At 34.8% G+C, this 22,422-nt stretch overlaps 1 protein-coding gene across 1 annotated transcript; it reads left to right on the forward strand.

Moving 5' to 3' along the window:
• Positions 1-20,931: 20,931 nt before the first annotated feature.
• LOC145127759 (3'-5' exonuclease-like) lies at positions 20,932-21,731 on the forward strand. Its single transcript, XM_079062895.1, has one exon. The coding sequence runs from the start codon at positions 20,971-20,973 to the stop codon at positions 21,628-21,630; it is 660 nt and encodes a 219-aa protein (XP_078919021.1). The 5' UTR covers positions 20,932-20,970; the 3' UTR covers positions 21,631-21,731.
• The last annotated feature ends 691 nt before the right edge of the window (positions 21,732-22,422 follow it).

Consider the following 22,422-nt stretch of genomic DNA (forward strand, 5'->3'; position numbering starts at 1 on the left):
GGGCCCCTCGATGATTTTGTGTTGACCCATGTACCGGGCCCGGTCAGAACTAAGTTGATGTGTTCAATTAAGTTCTATGGCAAACAAATCGGAAATCGGGAAACAAATTTGCTGGACAATAAGTAAGACGTTGTTCCATGTATTTGTCCGGCTGATATCTAGAACAAAGAATTATATGATCACTTATCTTAAATGGCGTATCATCATCATCTCAGTTCCGCGAGACCATGAAAGAGCTACGATTGCTGATTGGTTCCTGAAGTCATACTTGTAGTTATATTTATTAGACTTATCCAAGTAGGAGACTGTTGGATAAGGTGTCTAAGTCCATAACTATTTCTGGTATGTACTTGACCCGGTTGGCATGGTCCATTTGGGTTGCATGGCATTGCAACACTTGGATAGACTAAATGAGAGAAAGGACACTTAAGGTTTATTAATATATTATAAGTTCTAATATATTAATAATATTATTTAATTAGTATTGATCAAAGAATTAATTTGGAATTAATTAAGTGATCAAAAAGAGACTAATTAAATATATGGTGTTGATTGTGTAAATCATCTATTCTTGTATAGTGGGCTAATGATCCATGGTTTGTATGGATTGGGCTAAAATCCATAAGGTGATCCATGGATAGTCCATGGAGGTTACAAACCCATGTATCATGGAATATGGAAAGCCATGACAATTAGGGTTTACATGGTGTAACCCTACTTGTGCCACAACTATATAAAGACCCCTAGACAAGCAAAATCGGCACTAGTACTACAAGCAAGAAAGAGGGCTAGCCGATTTTGAGGTGTTAGTGAACTTCTATCAAGGTTATTCCAAGTGTTGTGGTGTTGTGTGAGACATTTGAGGCATCACACTTGAGGTGCTAGGATCAAAAGGTTCTCAAGGAATCAAAACAACAAAAAGGTATGTTCTTCTTCTAGCATTTATGTTTAATTGTTCCCCACGCTATGCTAGATAGGTTAAGAACCTTGGAAAACAATTTTGCATGTATCATAGTAAAACATAGATCCATGGTTTCTAGGGTTGCATGTACACCTTAAGAGTGTTAGAATGCTCAAAACCCTTCAGTTCTTGAGTCCTTCACTTTTGTTTTCTTCTGAATATATGAACTTCCTCTTTTGTATTTGTACCCTCCAGTATTAGTCCTTAAAATATTGCTACCTCTAATCTTTGATAAATTCTTCTTGAAAATCTTCTTCCGATTACTGACCATGAGATCTTTGCCTTCACTTGTGAACTCATCATCTATCACATCTGAGTCAGAATCATCAACATTTTCCTTTGATTTCTTTTGTTTTCACACTTCCATCTTTCGCAAATAATGCTAGAGGTCCTGCATTAAGAATTGATTTCACATCTTCCATGAGTTTTGCTTCATCTGACTTCAAAATACCAATCGCTTCATCTGCAGCTCATGTGCTTTCACAGTAGAAACTATCATTTTCCATTTCGAACGTAAAGCATTCATGAATGTTACTTTCTAAGGGACCCTCTCTCATTTCAAATTGTGCTTTAACATTCTTCTTAACAAATGATTGAATCTCTCAGCAACTTGATTAATTTTTTCTTCATCCTTTTTTTGAATGATCCAAATTCTGAAAGCAAAGTAGTTTGTACAGTATGAGTTTGATCATCATCACCATAAAAGAGTTCCTTCAATTGATTCTAAATATCCTTTGCTGAATCAAGTTAACTGATTAGCCTAAACTTGTTTGGAGTTAGAGCAAAGTGTAAATCTCTTTTTTTATTTGAGATAATTTTGAAGTTTACCTTTCTCTTCCTATGTAACTTCATATTTTTCTAGTATTTGGGTGAGTTGATTTTATGATAAACAAACTCTTTTGCTTTTGAAAATGGATGTGATCCTTTTGTTATTGACTTCCACATATATGATCAATTTTCTTTAACTCTTGTAATGTAGTCTTCAAAGTGTAATGCCTAAACCTCGTAGTCTTCTGGAAAGAGAATAGGAATTCGAGTAGTACATCCAATACTACATGGTAAATTGAAGGAAATAGTGTATGAATTGTCTTTTAACATGATTCCCAATGAAAATTTTGAGTAAGATAGAAATCGTAATTGCAAAGATGAAATCAAAAGAACACAACGAGGTAAATAAGACATGGATTTGATTAGAGAGTAAAAGAAGTTTGATTATATGTTGCGTAAGAAACTCTCCAAAAGACATTATCTCTATTTAACTAACTACTCGTGTGTGTGTGTGTGTATATATATATATATATATATATATATATATATATATATATACACACACACACAAATGGTCCCTATGGTTTGCCAAAAGTCACAAAGTCAGTCCTTGATAATTTTTTTGACGGACATGGTCCCTGTGGTTTCCAAAACTTCCATGAATGGACCATTTATGTAATTTTGACGTTGTTACTGTTAATCCGTTAGTGTAAGGGTATTTTGGTCTTTTCAAGCAGCAGAGACTGAGTTTATGACTATGTGTAAACCAAAGGGACCATTTATGTAATTTATTTGTAACGCTTAGTCCAGGTATTATTTATTTATCAATATTTTAGGGTTTTGGACTGGAACTCGATGAGTTGGGGAGCTCCACCTCGTCGTGTAGAGATTTATTTAGATGCGGGTCTTCAAACAAACACCAAGAATGCACTCTTTAAGCTCTCACACACTCACAATGATAGGAAAAGCACAAACTAGGCTTTCTCTGGACAAAGGGGGTGATGAGGGAGGCTAACAAAGGGGTTTAAGGCCTTTAAATATGGTACAAACGCTAAAAATTAGGGTTTTCCTTTCCAGCTTCTATCGTCGAGTTGGGGCTCCCCAACTTGAAGAAAGAGGCTGTAGATCTAGTGTCTTTTCTGTTGAGGTAGCCATATTGAGGTAAAAAGCTGATACCTTGATCATTTATTTGCTAGATCTCTTGATGTAGGAGTTTATGGTCATTATTAGCCCATTTTGGGACCATTCTTGGATTTGAGCATGTCATGAAGCTATGACTTCAGATCTGGACACTTGAGGGCCTCTTTTGACGTAAAGTTTCCATCTTTATCAAGTCATGGCCCTCCCTCATCCCCTAAATCCCTTAATAATACATGTTGGATTGTTTTAGCCCCCTTAATGCCATGCATGGACGTAAAGTTAGAAATTTTACGTTATTAAAACACCCTAGGACCTCAGATCTGCAATTTGAAACATTGAAGCAAAGGATTAGAGGCTTAATGGGTCAAGACCCTCCTCAAAGGAGCTAGGGTTTGGGTCTAAAGCTTATTAGATGATCTCTGGGGGTAAAGTTGGAAACTTTACCCTCCTAGACGTCTCTATGGTTAGGGATCTGAAGTTTAGAACCTTTGGATTCAAGAAAAAGAGGCTTAATGCATTAAGTGGGTTGACAGACTAAAGAACTCGTCGAGTTCGCAGGGGAACTCGATGAGTTGCCTCGGAGTTTCCCCGATCTTCTGGACATTGTTCGAACTTGATGAGTTGATGTGATAACTCGGCGAGTTGACTAGGATTTTTCCTAATTTTATGAGAATTAAATGAACTCGACGAGTTGGGTCAACATGGACTGTTGACTTTAAGGGTATCTTTGGTATTTTGGGATTTTGACAAAGTTAGTCACATGGTGATTGTAAGCAGTTGAGTTCGGAGTTGTGAGTCGGGATTTGATCGTATCAGTTCAACATTTCCTGAGAGGTGAGTCTCCTCACCATACCAATAGGTCGAAGGCACCAAGGCCGGCCCATTATGTGTTATGTGGAATGTTAGTTGGCTACGTGTTAGGTGGTATGCTAGTTGATTATGTGGTACGTTATATGCTAGTTGTCTTTTTGATACTTACATGAAAAACCATTGGGGTGCCCATTATACTTGGTTATAAGACCATGTGGGGGTGCCCATGACGTTCCAGGTAAAGACCATGGGATGCCCATGACACTTGGTTATAAGACCATGTAGGGATACCCATGGCATTCCAAGTAAGAGCATGGGGTGTCATGGCACATAGGTGTAAGACCATGTGGGGGTGCCCATGACATCCTGGAGTAAGACCCTGGAGGGTGTCCAGGGCATCCTTATATGTTTATATGCATGGCTTATGTGATTGATATCGATTATATGATTATGTGGATTATGTGGGGTATGCTCTGGGGGAACTCACTAAGCATTAACTTATAGTTTGTTGGTTGTTTCAGGTAGTTCAAGATCTAAGGGTAAGAGCCCTGCGTGATGGCGCGGCATGCACTCTCTGGCGTTTTGTTTGGGGACACTCTGATTTTATGAATAATTTACCGAATGTTATGGATTTTTAAAACAGTTGTAACTGGAGTTTTATGATTTATAGAAATGGATTTGTATTTAAAAATGAAAATTTTTATTGAAAAATTTGGGCTGCTACATTTTCTATATTTTATGTTTATGAGTTTGTGGTTTTTCCACCAATTTACTTTTAAAAGTATCACTTTGAACCCTTGACTTTGACTTTGAAAATTTTTACTTTCACCTCTCTATTTTCGAAATTTTCGTGTTTAACCCTTTATTATATATAATTTGATTTTTATTAATAACTTTCGTTCTTTAATCTAAAAAAACTATTTTTGCGTGTTTATTTTCATATATTTTTCTGTATAATTCAAAGTGATCAACGTTTCAACTTTAATTCATCACGTTTTTTCGTTATTTTTTTTTTAAAAAAAATTACATAGTTTTTTTTTATTTATTTATAAAATTGTCGGTTTAAATTCGAGTTTTATATGTTTCGACATACTTTTCTTTTACGTTTTTGTGTTTAACTTTATGTACATTTCTTACGTATTAGACGGGTCACATATATTAACTTTCGTTTGTTAATTTTAAAAAACGTATTATATTCGAGTTTTTCTACGTTTCGAAGTATTTATTTAGTTATTATTTATTTTTTACATTTTTGTGTTTAGTTTTATGTACATTCCTACATATCATTCGGGCCACATATAATAATTTATGTTCGTTAACGTAAAAAAATGTATTATCGTCGAGCTTGTCTGCATTTCGCAAAACATGTTTTCTTAACGTTTTAGTGCTTAATTTTATGTACGTATCACAAGTATGTCTCGGGTCACATATTATATATTTTTTATTATTTAAGCTTTCGTTCGTTAACTTAAAAAAATCTTGCTTACTTATTTTTATATACATGTCGATATAAATTTGAGTTTTTCATTTTCTTTAGTTTTTTATTTTTCGATTTAATTTTTTTGTACGTTTTGGTACTTATTTTATATATGTTCCTACGTATAAGTTTGTTAAAATATAATAGATAAAAGTGTAATTATAAGCATTGAGTTTTGTAAGTTGAATTTTGACAATTGTATTGATAAAATTTCCGTTTCGACGTAAAAAAACAAGAACGAAAAAAAAACACATACATAAAAATAAGCACGAAAGATAAAAAAAAATTATGTAGAAATATAGACGAACTCGAATCTATATTGATACGTAAAAAAACATGAAAAAAAAAGTTAGGTCAAAACGTAGACAAACTTGAATATAATAAATTTTTTTAAGCTAACGAACGAAAGTTATTATACGTAATCCAAATGATACGTAGGAATATATATAAAATTAAGCACAAAAGTGTATAAAAAATACATCGAAACATTGACAAACTCGAATATAATATATATTTTTTAAATTAACAAACGGAAGTTATTATATGTGATCTGTCTCATACGTAGGAAACGTAATTAAAGTTAAAAAAAATTAAAAAAAAAAATCGTCGAAACGTAAACAAACTCGACTTTAAACCGAAAAGTTTATAAAAAAAACCATATAACTTTTTTTTAAAAAAATTAACGAATGAAAGTTCTAAATTAAAATCGAAACATTCACCATCATAAATTATGCCGCCAAATATATAAAAATAAACACGTAAAAATAGTTTTTTTTTTGAGATTAACGGATGAAACTTATTAATAAAAATTAAATTATATATAGTACGTGGTTAAACACAAAAAGTTAGAAAATAAAGGGGTAAAAGTAACATTTATCAAAGTTCAAAGTGATATTTTAAAAAGTAAAGGGGTAGAAAAGCCTCAAACTCATAAATATAAAATATATAAAAAATTACACAAATGGTTGCTATGGTTTACCTATAGTCACAAACTCAGTCTATGCTACATTGAAAAGACCAAAATACATTTACATTAACGGATGTACAATAACGACGTCAAAAAAATGGACATTCATGCAAGTTTTGGAAACCACACGGACCATGTTCGTCAAAAAAAAATTAACAAGGACTGACTTTGTGACTTTTGACAAACCACAAGGATATTTTTGTAATTTGGTCATATATATATATATATATATAGGTTTAGGTTCTATGGAAAACAAGAAACCCTAAAAATCATAAAAATGCATAAAAAAATAGTTAGACATCACAAATCTTTTTTTTGATTTTATATTTCGAATTTTCGCAGCTTTTTCTTTATTTTCGCTGAATTTTTTTTGAAAAAAAATAAAAAAAAATCAATTTTTTTTATTTTTTTTCAACGATTTTGTAAATAAACCTGCGATTTTTAGGTAAAAAATGTCAAAAAAAATATTTGTGATCTCTAAATATTTTTTTATGCATTTTTATGATTTTTAGGGTTTTTTTTAGGGTTTGTTTGTTTTCCATATAACCTTTCCCTATATATATATATATATATATATATATATATATATATATATATATATATATATATATATATATATATATATATATATATATATATATATATAGAGAGAGAGAGAGAGAGAGAGAGAAAGATAGGTTCAAATGTTTTTAGTATCTATTGTGTGCATTTAGCATTGATTCTAGATCAATCATTTTAGTTATTTTAAGAAAGTAATTAATATTCATTATATCTTTAATATGTAATATGCATTAATTAATTTTTTAAAATAACTAAAATGATTGGTGCAGAATCAATAATGAATTCACACAATAGATAGTTAGAATATAATAACCTAACCGTATATATATATATATATATATATATATATATATATATATATATATATATATATATATATATATATATATATATAGGTTAGGTTATTTTGTTTCTAGTAACTATTGTGTGCCAGAATATACAGATCTGAACCATTAGATGGAATATAAACAAATGTCATGATCTAAAGGTCTATGATAGTAGAATAAGATAACATGTACTATATAATCACATAAATTTTAGCATAAGGGCATTTTAGTCAATTAACCTATATTAAAAAAGGAAATTTTTGGATTTTTAGGGATAATTAATTCATTTATTTTTAAAAATCTGAATATTTTAAATTGATTTAAAATTAAAAATCCGATTTTATTCTGTCAGAATGATAGAATGTTAACCATAAACTAGTAAATATATTTTTCGATTTTATTCTGTCAGAATGACAGAATGCCAACCATAAACTAGTAAAATACATTCTAAAAAGACTACACAAAATCAATTCTTGAACTAATAATATACAAAATAATTACATTGTATGACTGTGATTCATTGAATAATAACAACATTCTGAAAGGAAAAAGAAAAAAAAAACATCAAAATCTAACAAAAACACTAATCTATTATGAGAGAATATTATTTTTAAGCAACACTTTATACATTGTAGCATAACACATTCTAGTATAATACACTCTAGTTATCTATGTTTTCTTCCTTCTCCACATCAATGTTAGCCTCGTCAAAACCTAAATCCACAAAGAAAACATAATCAAGTTTCAAAAATTAAAAAATTCAAATGCATTCTAAGAGAATAAAATTATATATTCTGACAGAATGTATTAAAGACTATAAAGTTTGACAGAATATAGTAGAAAATAAAACTATAAATTCTGACAGAATGTAGTAGAGACTATAAACTCAACCATAAAGTATCACAAATTCATTATCAGTTAAACAAATATAATTGTTGTTAACAATTATTCTCAAACATTCTAACAGAATACATTTATATAAATAAAATTCTAATAGAATACTGTGACAACCCGATATTTTGAATCAATATAATGACCTAAAAAGTCAAGAATTGTAACCTCTTGTGATATAATGAAATTATCGTCAAAAATAAAATGTTTAAAAGTCTCTACTGGATTTCATAAATGATAGATATCGTGTCAAGAGTTTCAGAAATATAAAGAACACTAAAATCCGAGTTATAACGAAGAAGTTATGACCAACCTAAGATTCACAACAAAATCGTCAATACTGTTAAACGTAAACCGCGAAGTTTCAATGCAATAATTTTTAGCCTTAGGTATCTAAATGAAAGTTATAGATTTCATCAAACCGTAAACGTACATAATAAGAACGCCCAAATCTGACTTCGTATGATGAAGTTATGATTTTTCAAAGTTCCAGACATAGCAGTAGACAACTAAAAACTCGAAATAGAGATCGAGCGACCTTTAGCCAACGCAACCTAAACGAGAATCGAATATCTCAACAACGGTAGCACAACGGTAAAAAGTCTGACGAAAACGGACATCGGATGAAGAAGTTATGGATTTTTAACGAACTTTTCCAGTCCAGCCCTATTAAAATTATATTATTAAAAATAAATTCAAAACTAGCAGTCGGAGTCTAAATGAAAGTTGTAGAATACAGTCTCACCTACGCGTGGATATAAAGAACGCGAAAAAAGGAGCTCGTACGCGAAAGTTACGTAATTTAGAAATTAGAGAATTCAAATTACGCCCCGCGTAATAAGTTACGCCCCGCGTACCAGAGGATAGGAGCCTCGTCCCATCAGGCAGGCTTTCCCATCGGTCAGAATCCCTCCCATCCGAAGTACGTAAGCACTGACGTCTGCTACACCCAGCGTACCCTCGTACGCGCAGCGAACGAGCTGCGAAGGCACTACGCCCCGTGTAACTCCAAAGTACGCCCAGCGTACGAAGCCTCTCACACCCTTATAAATAAGATGCGAGGGTGCCGGCCATTTTTGCTCATTTCTTCCCTTTCTCGTGCCGAAGCTCTGCGTTTAAACCCCCAAAGCCGTCCCGAAGCCCCGGTTTTCACATCCAAGTTACGAAGGAAGGTTTTACACTCCCGAGATTCCCGAGATTCCCAACAATTCCGAGAAAACCAACTTTCTCAAGTCGAGGTTCTACTCAGTTTTCGTCTCACCTTCTTCGATCTATCAAGTGAGTTCATACCCCTATAACTAGGTTTTCAAATGCTTTGTAAATGCTTTTATACACTTTTAAAGGGGGGGGGGGGGAATACAAGCAAACACACGATTATCCTCGTGTGAAAAACATAAATCTTTTGTTATACTTTTTGTTATTAAATCAATCATATGTGATTTATAACTATGTTTCAAGCAAATGATTTCATATACTCTATAACTGTGTTTCGAACAAACGATTTCTTATACTTTACACTGTCTTATCAAACAAACTACTTTTAAATCGTTTTATACATTGACATCTAGTCATTAATATTTATTATTAAACTCTTCAAATGTTTTACAAAACTTCCTTTTAAACTTACATATTGTTAAATGTAATGTCTATGAATGTATAGTTATATAAATAAGGTTTAGAGGACTTAGGACCGCTAACCCGCTTTAATTCCTCTTCCTTGTATGGATGTGTACTTAGGATATCGATTAGTTGTCCAAAGGTCTTCTAAATCTTAGTTAAATATTATGTATACATATGTAGATATAAAAGTACTATTCAATAAGTTCAATACCTTTGGGTAGCAAAGGTACACTTTCATTCATTCAAATTACATAAATTACTAGTAAGCTATTATAGGTATAGCTTATGAGAAATACTATCATATACAAATACAATAACATAGAATGATATAACAGAGAATGCTATAACGGAGAATACTATAACGGAGAATACTATAACAGAGAATACTATAACGAAGAATACTATAACGGAGAATACTATAACAGAGAATACTATAATGGAGAATACTATAACAGAGAATACTATAACGGAGAATACTATAACGGAGAATACTGTAACCGAGAATACTATAACAGAGAATACTATAAATTGAAATGTGTACGCGTAAATCTTTTGGTGTACTTTTCATACTGTAGTTTTTATTATCATATGAAGTAGTTATCATGGAAAAGCACTTCTTTACCTCTTTGGGTTACAACATGATCTTATAAATAGAAATGTGATTATTTACAAGTATGCATTCTTCATATCAAGCATAATCTTTTCATATAAAAGGAATTTCATTATATTACTCGTGAACTTGTTGTTAGCAATCATGTGAGACATATGGCTTTGTTTGTACCAAACGAAAGTCCCTATCTTTAACCAGAGTCTCCTGGAGGGAGAGTGCAAATTTGTATATAGATCTATACGGGGTTGAAGACCCCGCACCTAAACTGTTAGCTACAGTTAGACGGGTAGGTCTGGGGTGACAAATGTCGACATTAGTACTACGTCTAGTATGGTTATGAGAAACTCACAAACCGCGGAAACAACAATTCTTGTACATAGTAATATATATTTAACTCAATCATGCTCAGGGGTAATAACTATACAATGGAGTATTATTAGCATGTTGATAATTCGGGATAAACACCCTTTTAACTAGTTTTACTTAAACATAAAACTCTACATTCTTCATTCTATGCATGACACATTTGCTTACAAGTTACAGTCTTGGTTATTAAGACTGCTTCTCACTTAAAAGAAAATATAGGATTTTCTAGTAGATCATTCAAACTTATTCAATTATCAAGGAAGATACTCTCTTAAAAAATATACTTATGAACTCACCAGCTTAAATGTTGACCTACGCTTTCGAAACAACTTGTATTCTCAGGTCATCGGTAGACAGGTACAGTCGACCAGGTTTTGAGAAGACGGAGCACGTTCAAGACTCGTCATTTAGTTTGATTACTTATTTTGGTGTCATATTGCTATGAAAGAACACACATGTATTAAACTATACTATTAATGCAATGGATGATGTTGTTGCTTGTTTACTACTTTGCATTGTAATGATACTGTACATGAAGTCATCCGCCCTCGAACGATTCCGTCCTTCTGGTTTGGGGGCGTGACAGATTGGTATCAAAGCATTGTTTATAGTGAATCAGGTGTATCAACCCATAAAAGATATACAAACTATAAACACAATGGGATTAAAATACTCTGACCAAGAGTTTATACTTTTAAATAATAAAATATTTAACCTAAGTATACATACCTACATTCATACTAAAATCAGTGTCACCAGGACAGAACAAAAGTATTACGATTGTTGGGCAACACAATTAGACTTAGAGACATATAGTCAACCCTGGGAATGATATAGCCTGATCAACTATATTTTTCGAGGAGTAACTAGCATGTGCCTAAGAGTGGTTGTGAGGTTGCAACAAGTCTAAAAACTTACCAACAATACTACAAAGAAAACATTAGAACAAAACATAAACTTAAAATACTATAGGAGTATTTTGTGTTACTATAAATTACTTATATGCGAACTAAAAAGGTCTTTATCATTAGGTCAGTAGTCGCTAAGTGGATACGCTAAGGTTATATGTAACTATGATGTCATAGACTTAGAATCTGTAATCTTTGCTTTACTCCCTGTTCCTTGTTTGGTTGTGGGTTTCGAGTTAGGGTCACTTATTCTAAGGTCTATCCTGTTTTGATTTCATATTACTGGTATGCACTAAACAAGTATTGAAGTAACTGATAAAGATCATCTTATAATTATTATCTAATTAGTACGTCTATTTTAGTTATTTCTTATACCCCTTTTTCTCGTGTGGATATCATGGTTGGGTTCCATCTCCCCGGAGATCCATACTTCCCAAACAAAGGCAATGCTGGATGGCTTGGAGAAGAGCCAGAAGATGATCATCCAATCCCTTTGTATGATCACAATGTTGAAGGCTTTTCTGATGGATCTGACTCAGAACCTGAAGCCAACAACCTACCCCCAGTAGCTCCAAACCCGAACCCTCGTCCAGCATTTCAAGGACACACACCTCTGTGGGCAACAAACTTGAACAGATGGAGTCAGGAACAGGGTCAACCCATGCCCTACAATGGGCACAGAAGCTTTTACAATCTGAGCGAGGGAGGTTCAACTGACCGAGTCCTGCCCATCATGGTCTGTAGGATTGCTCGGAACACCGAGCAAGGTCGAGCAACCATCGACTGAATCGTGGAAATTGACGCCAACTCTGGCGTTAACACAGTCCGCATTCGTCAGTTAGAGTATGCTCGTGAAAGAACTCAGAACCAGAATGTAGCCCTGCAGAGAGAACTTACTGAAACACAAACTGAAGTCAGGGAGTTTCGAGCTCGACATGCAATGTCAGAAAAGCGCATGAGAGACATGGAGCGCCATCTGTCAGAATCAAGGACTCACACTAGTGGCTCTCGCCGTAGATAGAGCCTACTCAACTTTCTCTTTTGGATATAACTTAGTTTATGTAAAAAAAAACTCTAGTTTAATTTCCTACCTTTGTGAAGACCTTAAATCTGTTAAGTCATGATTTGGTCTTAGTTCTGTCAGAATTTTCCCATCTTGGTTTGATGTAGGACCTACTCCAAGGTCATTTTTCCCAAACTTATTACATCTTAAATATCAATGATGTGACAGTCGGCTAGTTCCCGAAAAACCTTTGTCCAAATACTTTCATCCTTTTAACGTTAGAACTCTATCTAAATCTCACCCAAGTCAATTTATTGAACTATGGTAACTTAGCTCATGGTTCACTTCCAATTCTTTTCGAATGTTGGATCATGTTATCCACCAACCAATGATAGCCTAGTTCTAAATAGCAATCGTCTAGTGACCATTCTACGAGCTTACTTCAACTCTTTACCAAGTACTGCATCATAGGGATGTAGGTCAAACCACCGAGAACAATTTAACAAAACGAAAAATATACATTTACATGAATGAGTAGAATACATCTAGGACTGACCATAATCGCTCACGAAGTCCTTTTCTTGTCATATAACAGAATCATGTCGTCATCCAGAAATAGTCAGTCGAACGACGAAACCCCGATCCTTCATATAGACACTGCCACCTTCCAAGCCGCCGTAACAGCCGCCGTGACAGCTGTCCTAGCACAATTGCACGCTAGTAGCGCGAACAAAGATGGAAACGGAGTTGGCAATTCAAATCGTAGTAACAATCCGGGAAATCAACAAATGATAACAGTCACAAACACCCAAAGCCACAACTCTAGGTTTAAGAAACGAAAGCGTCAAGCTCAAAAGGAGCGCAAGCGATTTCAAAGACTTGCCATGCAACGGCAACAAGTGGCAACCCCTGCCACTTCAGCACCGATCAAACAATATGAGGGAACACTCCCGAAGTGTAATAAGTGTAACTTTCATCATAACGGAGTTTGCCGTAAATTGCAATGCAGCGATTGCAACCAGAATGGGGCACACTGCTCGTTTCTGTAAGACACCGGCACGACCAATCACCCAAGTCCCTGGAGTCGGTGTGGGCCAGGCGTGTTATGGTTGCGGTGAGGCTGGACATTTCAAGAGGGACTACCCAATAGAGAAGAGTGACAGGGGGACAGGAGGATTTTGACCTCAGAATAACAAAAAGTCATCAAAGGATACTGCTATAATATGGGTACACTTCTGAATCACAGTAATTAATTACACTTAAAATTATACCCTCGGTCGAATCATATCTTAACACTTGTACAACTCGAGTCATATCTCTCTGCGAGGTTCCATCAGTTCAAGGGACTCTCGTGCTGCTTGTGCTTGCTTTTACGCAGTATATCTTATTCACAGCAGCAACATCTTAGGTAAAACTAAAGTACTGAAACTCCTTCATAAGTTGCACAGTAGTGTTCTTGTAACACCGTTCTGAATTAGTCTAACGCCAGTTATTCCGAGTAGTCCAACATTGTCATGTAACATGAGTCGATTCGATCCTCACAGTGCCAGTTTCGTGCGGAAATTCTTCTGCCTGTAATCGACTTTCTAGCAAAGCCGAAGTTCTAGAACTCCGAGGCACTCATGCTTAGATTGCCTTATGTTTCGCATCTTTCCCGAAGTAACCTCAGCAAACCTCCCCGGAATACCACTTGTATAGTATGTCAAGTTCAAACCGAAGGCCCATATGGTTAATCTATCACTGAGGAATGTATACGCAAGGGTGGTACATAATCAACGTTCTACAGGTTTAGAATTGATGACTCTGCTTTACCTTCTTTTCCTTGTTTGGATGTGAGCTTAGAGAAGAATCATTTATTCGACTACCTTATCAATCTTAATTATATACGACTCGTATACCCGAGACTGTGATTGATAAACCAGGTAGGAGTTATACTGTGAACTTTAGGACGGAGACTACCCAAGACTGTGAGTGATCGTGCTTCCGTGAGAATAAACTTAGAAGTACCTATCCTTTTCCTTAATTCATGAGTAATCATACTTTCTTTTCGATCTTCACGATATCTAAATCCACCCCAAGGTATATCGGACCATTCGAGATCCTTGCAAGGATTGGCCCGGTAGCATACAAACTTCGACTACCGCAGGAACTCAATAAAGTACATCCTACCTTTCATGTGTCAAACTTGAAGAAATGTTTGTCCGATGAGACCCTCGTCGTCCCTCTAGTCGAAATCGAAATCAACGAGAGTCTCCACTTTATAGAAGAACCAATTGAGATCATGGATAGGGAAATTAAAAGAACAAAACAAAGTCGCATACCCATTGTGAAGGTCCGCTGGAATGCAAAGCAGGGACCTGAATATACTTGGGAGCGCGAAGATCAAATGAAACAAAAGTACCCGCATCTTTTTCCCTAATCCACGAATATTTACCTTACATTAAATTTCGGGATGAAATTCCCTCTAATGGGGGGATGATGTGACAACCCGATATTTTGAATCAATGTAATGACCTAAAAAGTCAAGAATTGTAACCTCTTGTGATATAATGAAATTATCGTCAAAAATAAAATGTTTAAAAGTCTCTACTGGATTTCATAAATGATAGATATCGTGTCAAGAGTTTCAGAAATATAAAGAACACTAAAATCCGAGTTATAACGAAGAAGTTATGACCAACCTAAGATTCACAGCAAAACTGTCAATACTGTTAAACGTAAAACACGAAGTTTCAATGCAATAATTTTTAGCCTTAGGTATATCAATGAAAGTTATAGATTTCATCAAACTGTAAACGTACATAAAAAGAACTCCCAAATCTGACTTCGTATGATGAAGTTATGATTTTTCAAAGTTCCAGACATAGCAGTAGACAGCTAAAAACTCGAAATAGATATCGAGCGACCTTTAGCCAACGCAACCTAAACGAGAATCGAAGATCTCAACAATGGTAGCGCAACGGTAAAAAGTCTGACGAAAACGGACATCGGATGAAGAAGTTATGGATTTTTAACGAACTTTTCCAGTCCCGGCCTGTTAAAATTATATTATTAAAAATAAAGTCAAAACTAGCAGTCGGAGTCTAAATAAAAGTTGTAGAGTACAGTCTCACCTACGCGTGGATATAAAGAACGCGAAAAACGGAACTCGTACGCGAAAGTTACGTAAATTAGAAATTTGAGAATTCAAATTACGCCCCGCGTAATAAGTTACACCCTGCGTACCAGAGGATAGGAGCCTCGTCCCATCAGGCAGGCTCTCCCATCGGTCAGAAGCCCTCCCATCCGAAGTACGTAAGCAGTGACGTCCGCTACGCCCAGCGTACCCTCATACGCGCAGCGTACGAGCTGCGAAGGCACTACGCCCCGCGTAACTCCGAAGTACGCCCAACGTACGAAGCCTCTCACACCCTTATAAATAAGATGCGAGGGTGCCGGCCATTTTTGCTCATTTCTTCCCTTTCTCATGCCGAAGCTCTGCGTTTAAACCCCCGAAGCCCTGGTTTTCACATCCAAGTTACGAAGGAAGGTTTTATACTCCCGAGATTCCCGAGAATTCCGAGAAAATCAACTTTCTCAAGTCGAGGTTCTACTCAGTTTTCGTCTCACCTTCTTCGATCTATCAAGTGAGTTCATACCCCTACAACTAAGTTTTCAAATGCTTTGTAAATGCTTTTATACATTTTTAAAGGGGGTGGGGGGGAATACAAGCAAACACATGATTATCCTCGTGTGAAAAACATAAATCTTTTGCTATACTTTTTGTTATTAAATCAATCATATGTGAATTATAACTGTGTTTCAAGCAAATGATTTCATATACTCTATAACTGTGTTTCGAACAAAGGATTTCTTTTACTTTACACTGTCTTATCAAACAAACTACTTTTAAATTGTTTTATACATTAACATCAAGTCATCAATATTTATTATTAAACTCTTCAAATGTTTTACAAAACTTCCTTTTAAACTTACACATTGTTAAATATAATGTCTATAAATATATAGTTATATAAATAAGGTTTAAAGGACTTAGGACTGCTAACCCGCTTTAATTCCTTTTCCTTGTATGGATGTGTACTTAGGGTATCGATTAGTTGTCCGAAGGTTGTCTAAATCTTAGTTAAATATTATGTATACATATGTAGATATAAAAGTACTATTCAATCAGTTCAATACCTTTGGGTAGCAAAGGTACACTTTCATTCATTCAAATTACATAAATTAGTAGTAAGCTATTATAGGTATAGCTTAGGAGAAATACTATCATATACAAATACTATAACAGAGAATGCTATAACAGAGAATACTATAACGGAGAATACTATAACAGAGAATAGTATAACAGAGAATACTATAACGAACAATACTATAACGGAGAATACTATAACGTAGAATACTATAACGGAGAATACTATAACAGAGAATACTATAAATAGAAATGTGTATGCGTAAATCTTTTGGTGTACTTTTCATACTGTAGTTTTGATTATCATATGAAGTAGTTATCATGGAAAAGCACTTATTTACCTCTTTGGGTTACAACATGATCTTATAAATAGAAATGTGATTTATTTACAAGTATGCATTCTTCATATCAAGGATAATCTTTTCATATAAAAGGTATTTCATTATATTACTCGTGAACTTGTTGTTAGCAATCATGTGAGACATATGGCTTTGTTTGTACCAATCGAAAGTCCCCATATTTGACCAGAGTCTCCTGGAGGGAGAGCGCGAATTTGTGTATAGATCTATACGGGGTTGAAGACCCCGCACCTAAACTGTTAGATGCTATAACAGAGAATACTATAACAGAGAATGCTATAACGGAGAATGCTATAACGGAGAATACTATAACAGAGAATACTATAACAGAGAATAGTATAACAGAGAATACTATAACAGAGAATACTATAACGAAGAATACTATAACGGAAAATACTATAACGGAGAATACTATAACGGAGAATACTATAACTGAGAATACTATAACAGAGAATACTATAAATAGAAATGTGTATGCGTAAATCTTTTGGTGTACTTTTCATACTGTAGTTTTGATTATCATATGAAGTAGTTATCATGGAAAAGCACTTATTTACCTCTTTGGGTTACAACATGATCTTATAAATAGAAATGTGATTTATTTACAAGTATGCATTCTTCATATCAAGGATAATCTTTTCATATAAAAGGTATTTCATTATATTACTCGTGAACTTGTTGTTAGCAATCATGTGAGACATATGGCTTTGTTTGTACCAATCGAAAGTCCCCATATTTGACCAGAGTCTCCTGGAGGGAGAGCGCGAATTTGTGTATAGATCTATGCGGGGTTGAAGACCCCGCACCTAAACTGTTAGATGCTATAACAGAGAATACTATAACAGAGAATGCTATAACGGAGAATGCTATAACGGAGAATACTATAACAGAGAATACTATAACAGAGAATAGTATAACAGAGAATACTATAACAGAGAATACTATAACGAAGAATACTATAACGGAAAATACTATAACGGAGAATACTATAACGGAGAATACTATAACTGAGAATACTATAACAGAGAATACTATAAATAGAAATGTGTATGCGTAAATCTTTTGGTGTACTTTTCATACTGTAGTTTTGATTATCATATGAAGTAGTTATCATGGAAAAGCACTTATTTACCTCTTTGGGTTACAACATGATCTTATAAATAAAAATGTGATTTATTTACAAGTATGCATTCTTCATATCAAGGATAATCTTTTCATATAAAAGGTATTTCATTATATTACTCGTGAACTTGTTGTTAGCAATCATGTGAGACATATGGCTTTGTTTGTACCAATCGAAAGTCCCCATATTTGACCAGAGTCTCCTGGAGGGAGAGCGCGAATTTGTGTATAGATCTATACGGGGTTGACGACCCCGCACCTAAACTGTTAGCTACAGTTAGACCGGAAGGTCTGGGGTGACAAATGTCGACATTAGTACTACGTCTAGTATGGTTATGAGAAACTCACAAACCGCGGAAACAACAACTCTTGTACGTAGTAATATATATTTAACTCAATCATGCTCAGGGGGTAATAACTATACAATGGAGTATTATTAGCATGTTGATAATTCGGGATACACACCCTTTTAACCACTTTTACTTAAACATAAAACTCTACATTCTTCATTCTATGCATGACACATTTGCTTACAAGTTACAGTCTTGATTATTAAGACTGCTTCTCACTTAAAAGAAAATATAGGATTTTCTAGTAGATCATTCAAACTTATTCAATTATCAAGGAAGATACTCTCTTAAACAATATACTTATGAACTCACCAGCTTAAATGCTGACCTACGCTTTCGAAACAACTTGTATTCTCAGGTCATCGGTAGACAGGTACAGTCGACCAGGTTTTGAGAAGACGGAGCACGTTCAAGAGGTCATTTATTTTGATTACTTATTTTGGTGTCATATTGCTATGAAAGAACACACATGTATTAAACTATACTATTAATGCAATGAATGATGTTGTTGCTTGTTTGCTACTTTACATTGTTATGATATTGTACATGAAGTCATCCGCCCTCGAACGATTCCGCCGTTCTGGTTTGGGGGTGTGACAAATACATTACAGAATTCAAGAGCTGTGATTGAATACAGAATTCAAGAGTTGTGATTGAATACATAATTCAAGAGTTGTGATTGAATCATCAACACTCATCTGCATTCATTCCCAATCATGAATTCAAGAAACAAACACACATTTGCAATATCGATTTAGAAATATGAACACCAGTTTTGACTTTTTCGAAATAAACTCCAACTTATGACTGTGAAGTGCAAGTTGTATAAGAATATTTCTTCAATCGAACAGAAATAGAACATTGAAGAAATCGAATTTAATAAGATGATGAACACAATCTCGATCTTGAATCAAAATCGAGATAAAGTCTGGACGACTTGATAAAATCAATTTGATTTTGTCGATCATAGATGTCAAGAAACTTACCAAATCAATTTTATCGCAAGAATCGGACCGTTGAGGTAGAAATACTCAACCGATTATCCGATGACATCGCTAATGGCCCTCCTATCTATGACGATTTCGACATCCTTGTTCGTCCTTTTCCCTCTCTGTGAATGTTTCCGTGTTTCTTTGGATAGGGAGGGCCGCAAGGATCTTGTTGTCGTTTGATAGGGAGGGCAACAACCGATGGTGGAGGAATGAGGTCGTCGATGCTTGTGGCTGCTGTTGGGTGGAGATCGTCCGATGCAAATAGGACGGTGGTGGAAATCAGGGAAAAATGTGAAAAGGGGGAGAATCGTGATCGGCAATGGTGGAGTAGGGTTTTTAAGATGTAGAATGACGAGTTTTAAGGAGAACTAGTCAAAATTTCCATATAAAAAGATGCATATATTATACCCTTAAATGATTTATTTAATGATTTATTATTTCCTCAATTCCCATTGGTGCGTACATGCACACAATACTTGCTAGAAACATTTGAACCTAGCTCATATATATATATATATATATATATATATATATATATATATATATATATATATATATATATATATATATATATATATATATATATATATATGACAGAACTAAAGATTTGGTTGAGACATGAACAACAAGGTCACGACATTTAAACAAATACAATATGTCATAACTAAGTGACCAAAGTTTGGAAGCCTAAGCATACAAACTACGAAACCAAACTAATACATCTAGCATAAAATGAAGACATAAGATGTAATATTACGAGACCTTTCACATACAACCTAATTAAATAGAATAATAAAAACACTCTTTCTCAAGAATTTGTTAATTAACAAATGTTTTTAAAAAGTTTAACATAACAATAGAATTTTGTATTTCGAAAAAACTCAAATTATATATGCTATTGTTTGGCTATGTGTTTTAACTTCTTGCTCGACATGGTCCCTTTAGTTAGATCCTCCGGGGTGCTCTCAACGGAGTGCTTAGTTGTCCTAGTTGGCACCAGCAACAAACACAAACACCTCGGGTGTCCATTGATGGCTGTGGCTGGTTACGGTGGCTACGATGATGAACAACGACCAATAGGAGACTTTGGATCTTCTACTTCTCTCCCTGACTTTTTCTTTTCTCTCTCTCTTTTTCTTTTCTTTTTCTTCTATTTCTTTTTCAGGTAATGGAGAGTAATCTATGATTGTGGTATTTTGTGGTGGCTGAGTTGGAAGCTCTCCAGGTTAAAAAAAAACTATTTCAAAAGAAAAATAAAATTATAAAATAAAAAAGTAATATGAAAGCAACACATATTTGCGCTGCCGGCCATGAAGCTTTTTGATTGATCGCATGTCTTTGTTTATTTATTTAATGAATTTCGACGACCAACTTCTATTTCAGTCGCCGGCGATGGTGAAACGTCGTATTCCACCTACCTCATACAGGCGATATGAAATCATCAATCCACTTATGTTACCTCTCTCTCTCTCTCTCTCTCTCTCTCTCTCACACACACACACAACGGCACAACCACTTGTATCGTTCTAACTGGGATTCCACAAAGAGCGATGGCTACGGAGATGATGATTAGCATCGTGAATCCTGAGTCCCCCGACGGTAGCGACAAGCAGTATGAAATCAAGTACTTGGAGTACACGTTGTCAACTGTAGTCACAATAAAACCATCCTCAGTCGACAAGTGGATCTCCGACATAGAAGGCACCTACCACGACCGTCTTGACTCCCTTGTAGTAGGCCTAGATATTGAGTGGCTTCATAACGATTCTAAGAAAGTCGAACACCGTGCTGCCACGCTCCAACTGTGTGTAGAAAGCAGCTGCTTGATTTTTCAGATCATACACGCCACTGAAATCCCTATGTCGCTAAAAAACTTCCTCAAGAATCCGCAGTACACCTTTGTCGGTGTTGGGATCGAATATGATGCGGAGAAGCTTTTTAGGGACTATGAACTTGTGGTTAGGAGGAAATCAGAACTAAAGACTTTGGCTCTGGAGGAGACAGGTGTAAAAACCGTTGTCAACAAAGGTTTGACTGAGCTGGCAGCAATGGTCCTTGAGAAGGATAAGGAGACGATGAAGCTGGAATCTGCCACCATGAGTCCATGGGATGACAAGCAGTTGACTCTGGAGCAGGTACAGTATGCGTCCCTCGATGCATTCCTGAGTTTTGTGACCGGGAAGATATTGCTCTTTGGGAAGCAAAGCTGATGTGAAATTTCGAAATCTATCATCTAAGGTGTAATAATGAATAGTGTTCGTATTTCATATTTGAATTATGCTATAGGTTGATTTGTTTGCTATATTGGGGTTTTGGGGTTACAAAACTAGTTTTAATGATTTATATAAGGTATTGTTTTTGATGTTTGAATTCCGGTACATGTCGAATTGTTTATGTCGAATTGTTTGATGATTTATATGGTCTAAGGTATTGTTTGCAACAAAATTATGCCTTTTGTATCAATGTTTTATTGGGAAAATGACACATATGTCCAATGAACCTTTTAGGGTTTACCCTTTTAATCACTTAATTTTTTAAGTGATTTTATGACGAACGAAGTGTGTTGAAACCGAGCAATTTTGTCCGTATTACTTATTATACCCGGTAACCCTACCACATCATCCCCATTCCAGGTACAGTATGCGTCCCTCGATGCATTCCTGAGTTTTGTGACCGGGAAGATATTGCTCTTTGGGAAGCAAAGCTGATGTGAAATTTCGAAATCTATCATCTAAGGTGTAATAATGAATAGTGTTCGTATTTCATATTTGAATTATGCTATAGGTTGATTTGTTTGCTATATTGGGGTTTTGGGGTTACAAAACTAGTTTTAATGATTTATATAAGGTATTGTTTTTGATGTTTGAATTCCGGTACATGTCGAATTGTTTATGTCGAATTGTTTGATGATTTATATGGTCTAAGGTATTGTTTGCAACAAAATTATGCCTTTTGTATCAATGTTTTATTGGGAAAATGACACATATGTCCAATGAACTTTT

The sequence above is a fragment of the Lactuca virosa genome, chromosome 1 (assembly GCF_052849685.1).
Source record: "Lactuca virosa cultivar CGN04683 chromosome 1, Lactuca_virosa_CGN04683_v6, whole genome shotgun sequence".
Taxonomy (NCBI): Eukaryota; Viridiplantae; Streptophyta; class Magnoliopsida; order Asterales; family Asteraceae; genus Lactuca; species Lactuca virosa.

Bases quoted from the DNA above. Each gene is read 5' to 3' on its own strand.
- LOC145127759 (XM_079062895.1), top strand. From the start codon at position 20,971: ATGGCTACGGAGATGATGATTAGCATCGTGAATCCTGAGTCCCCCGAC.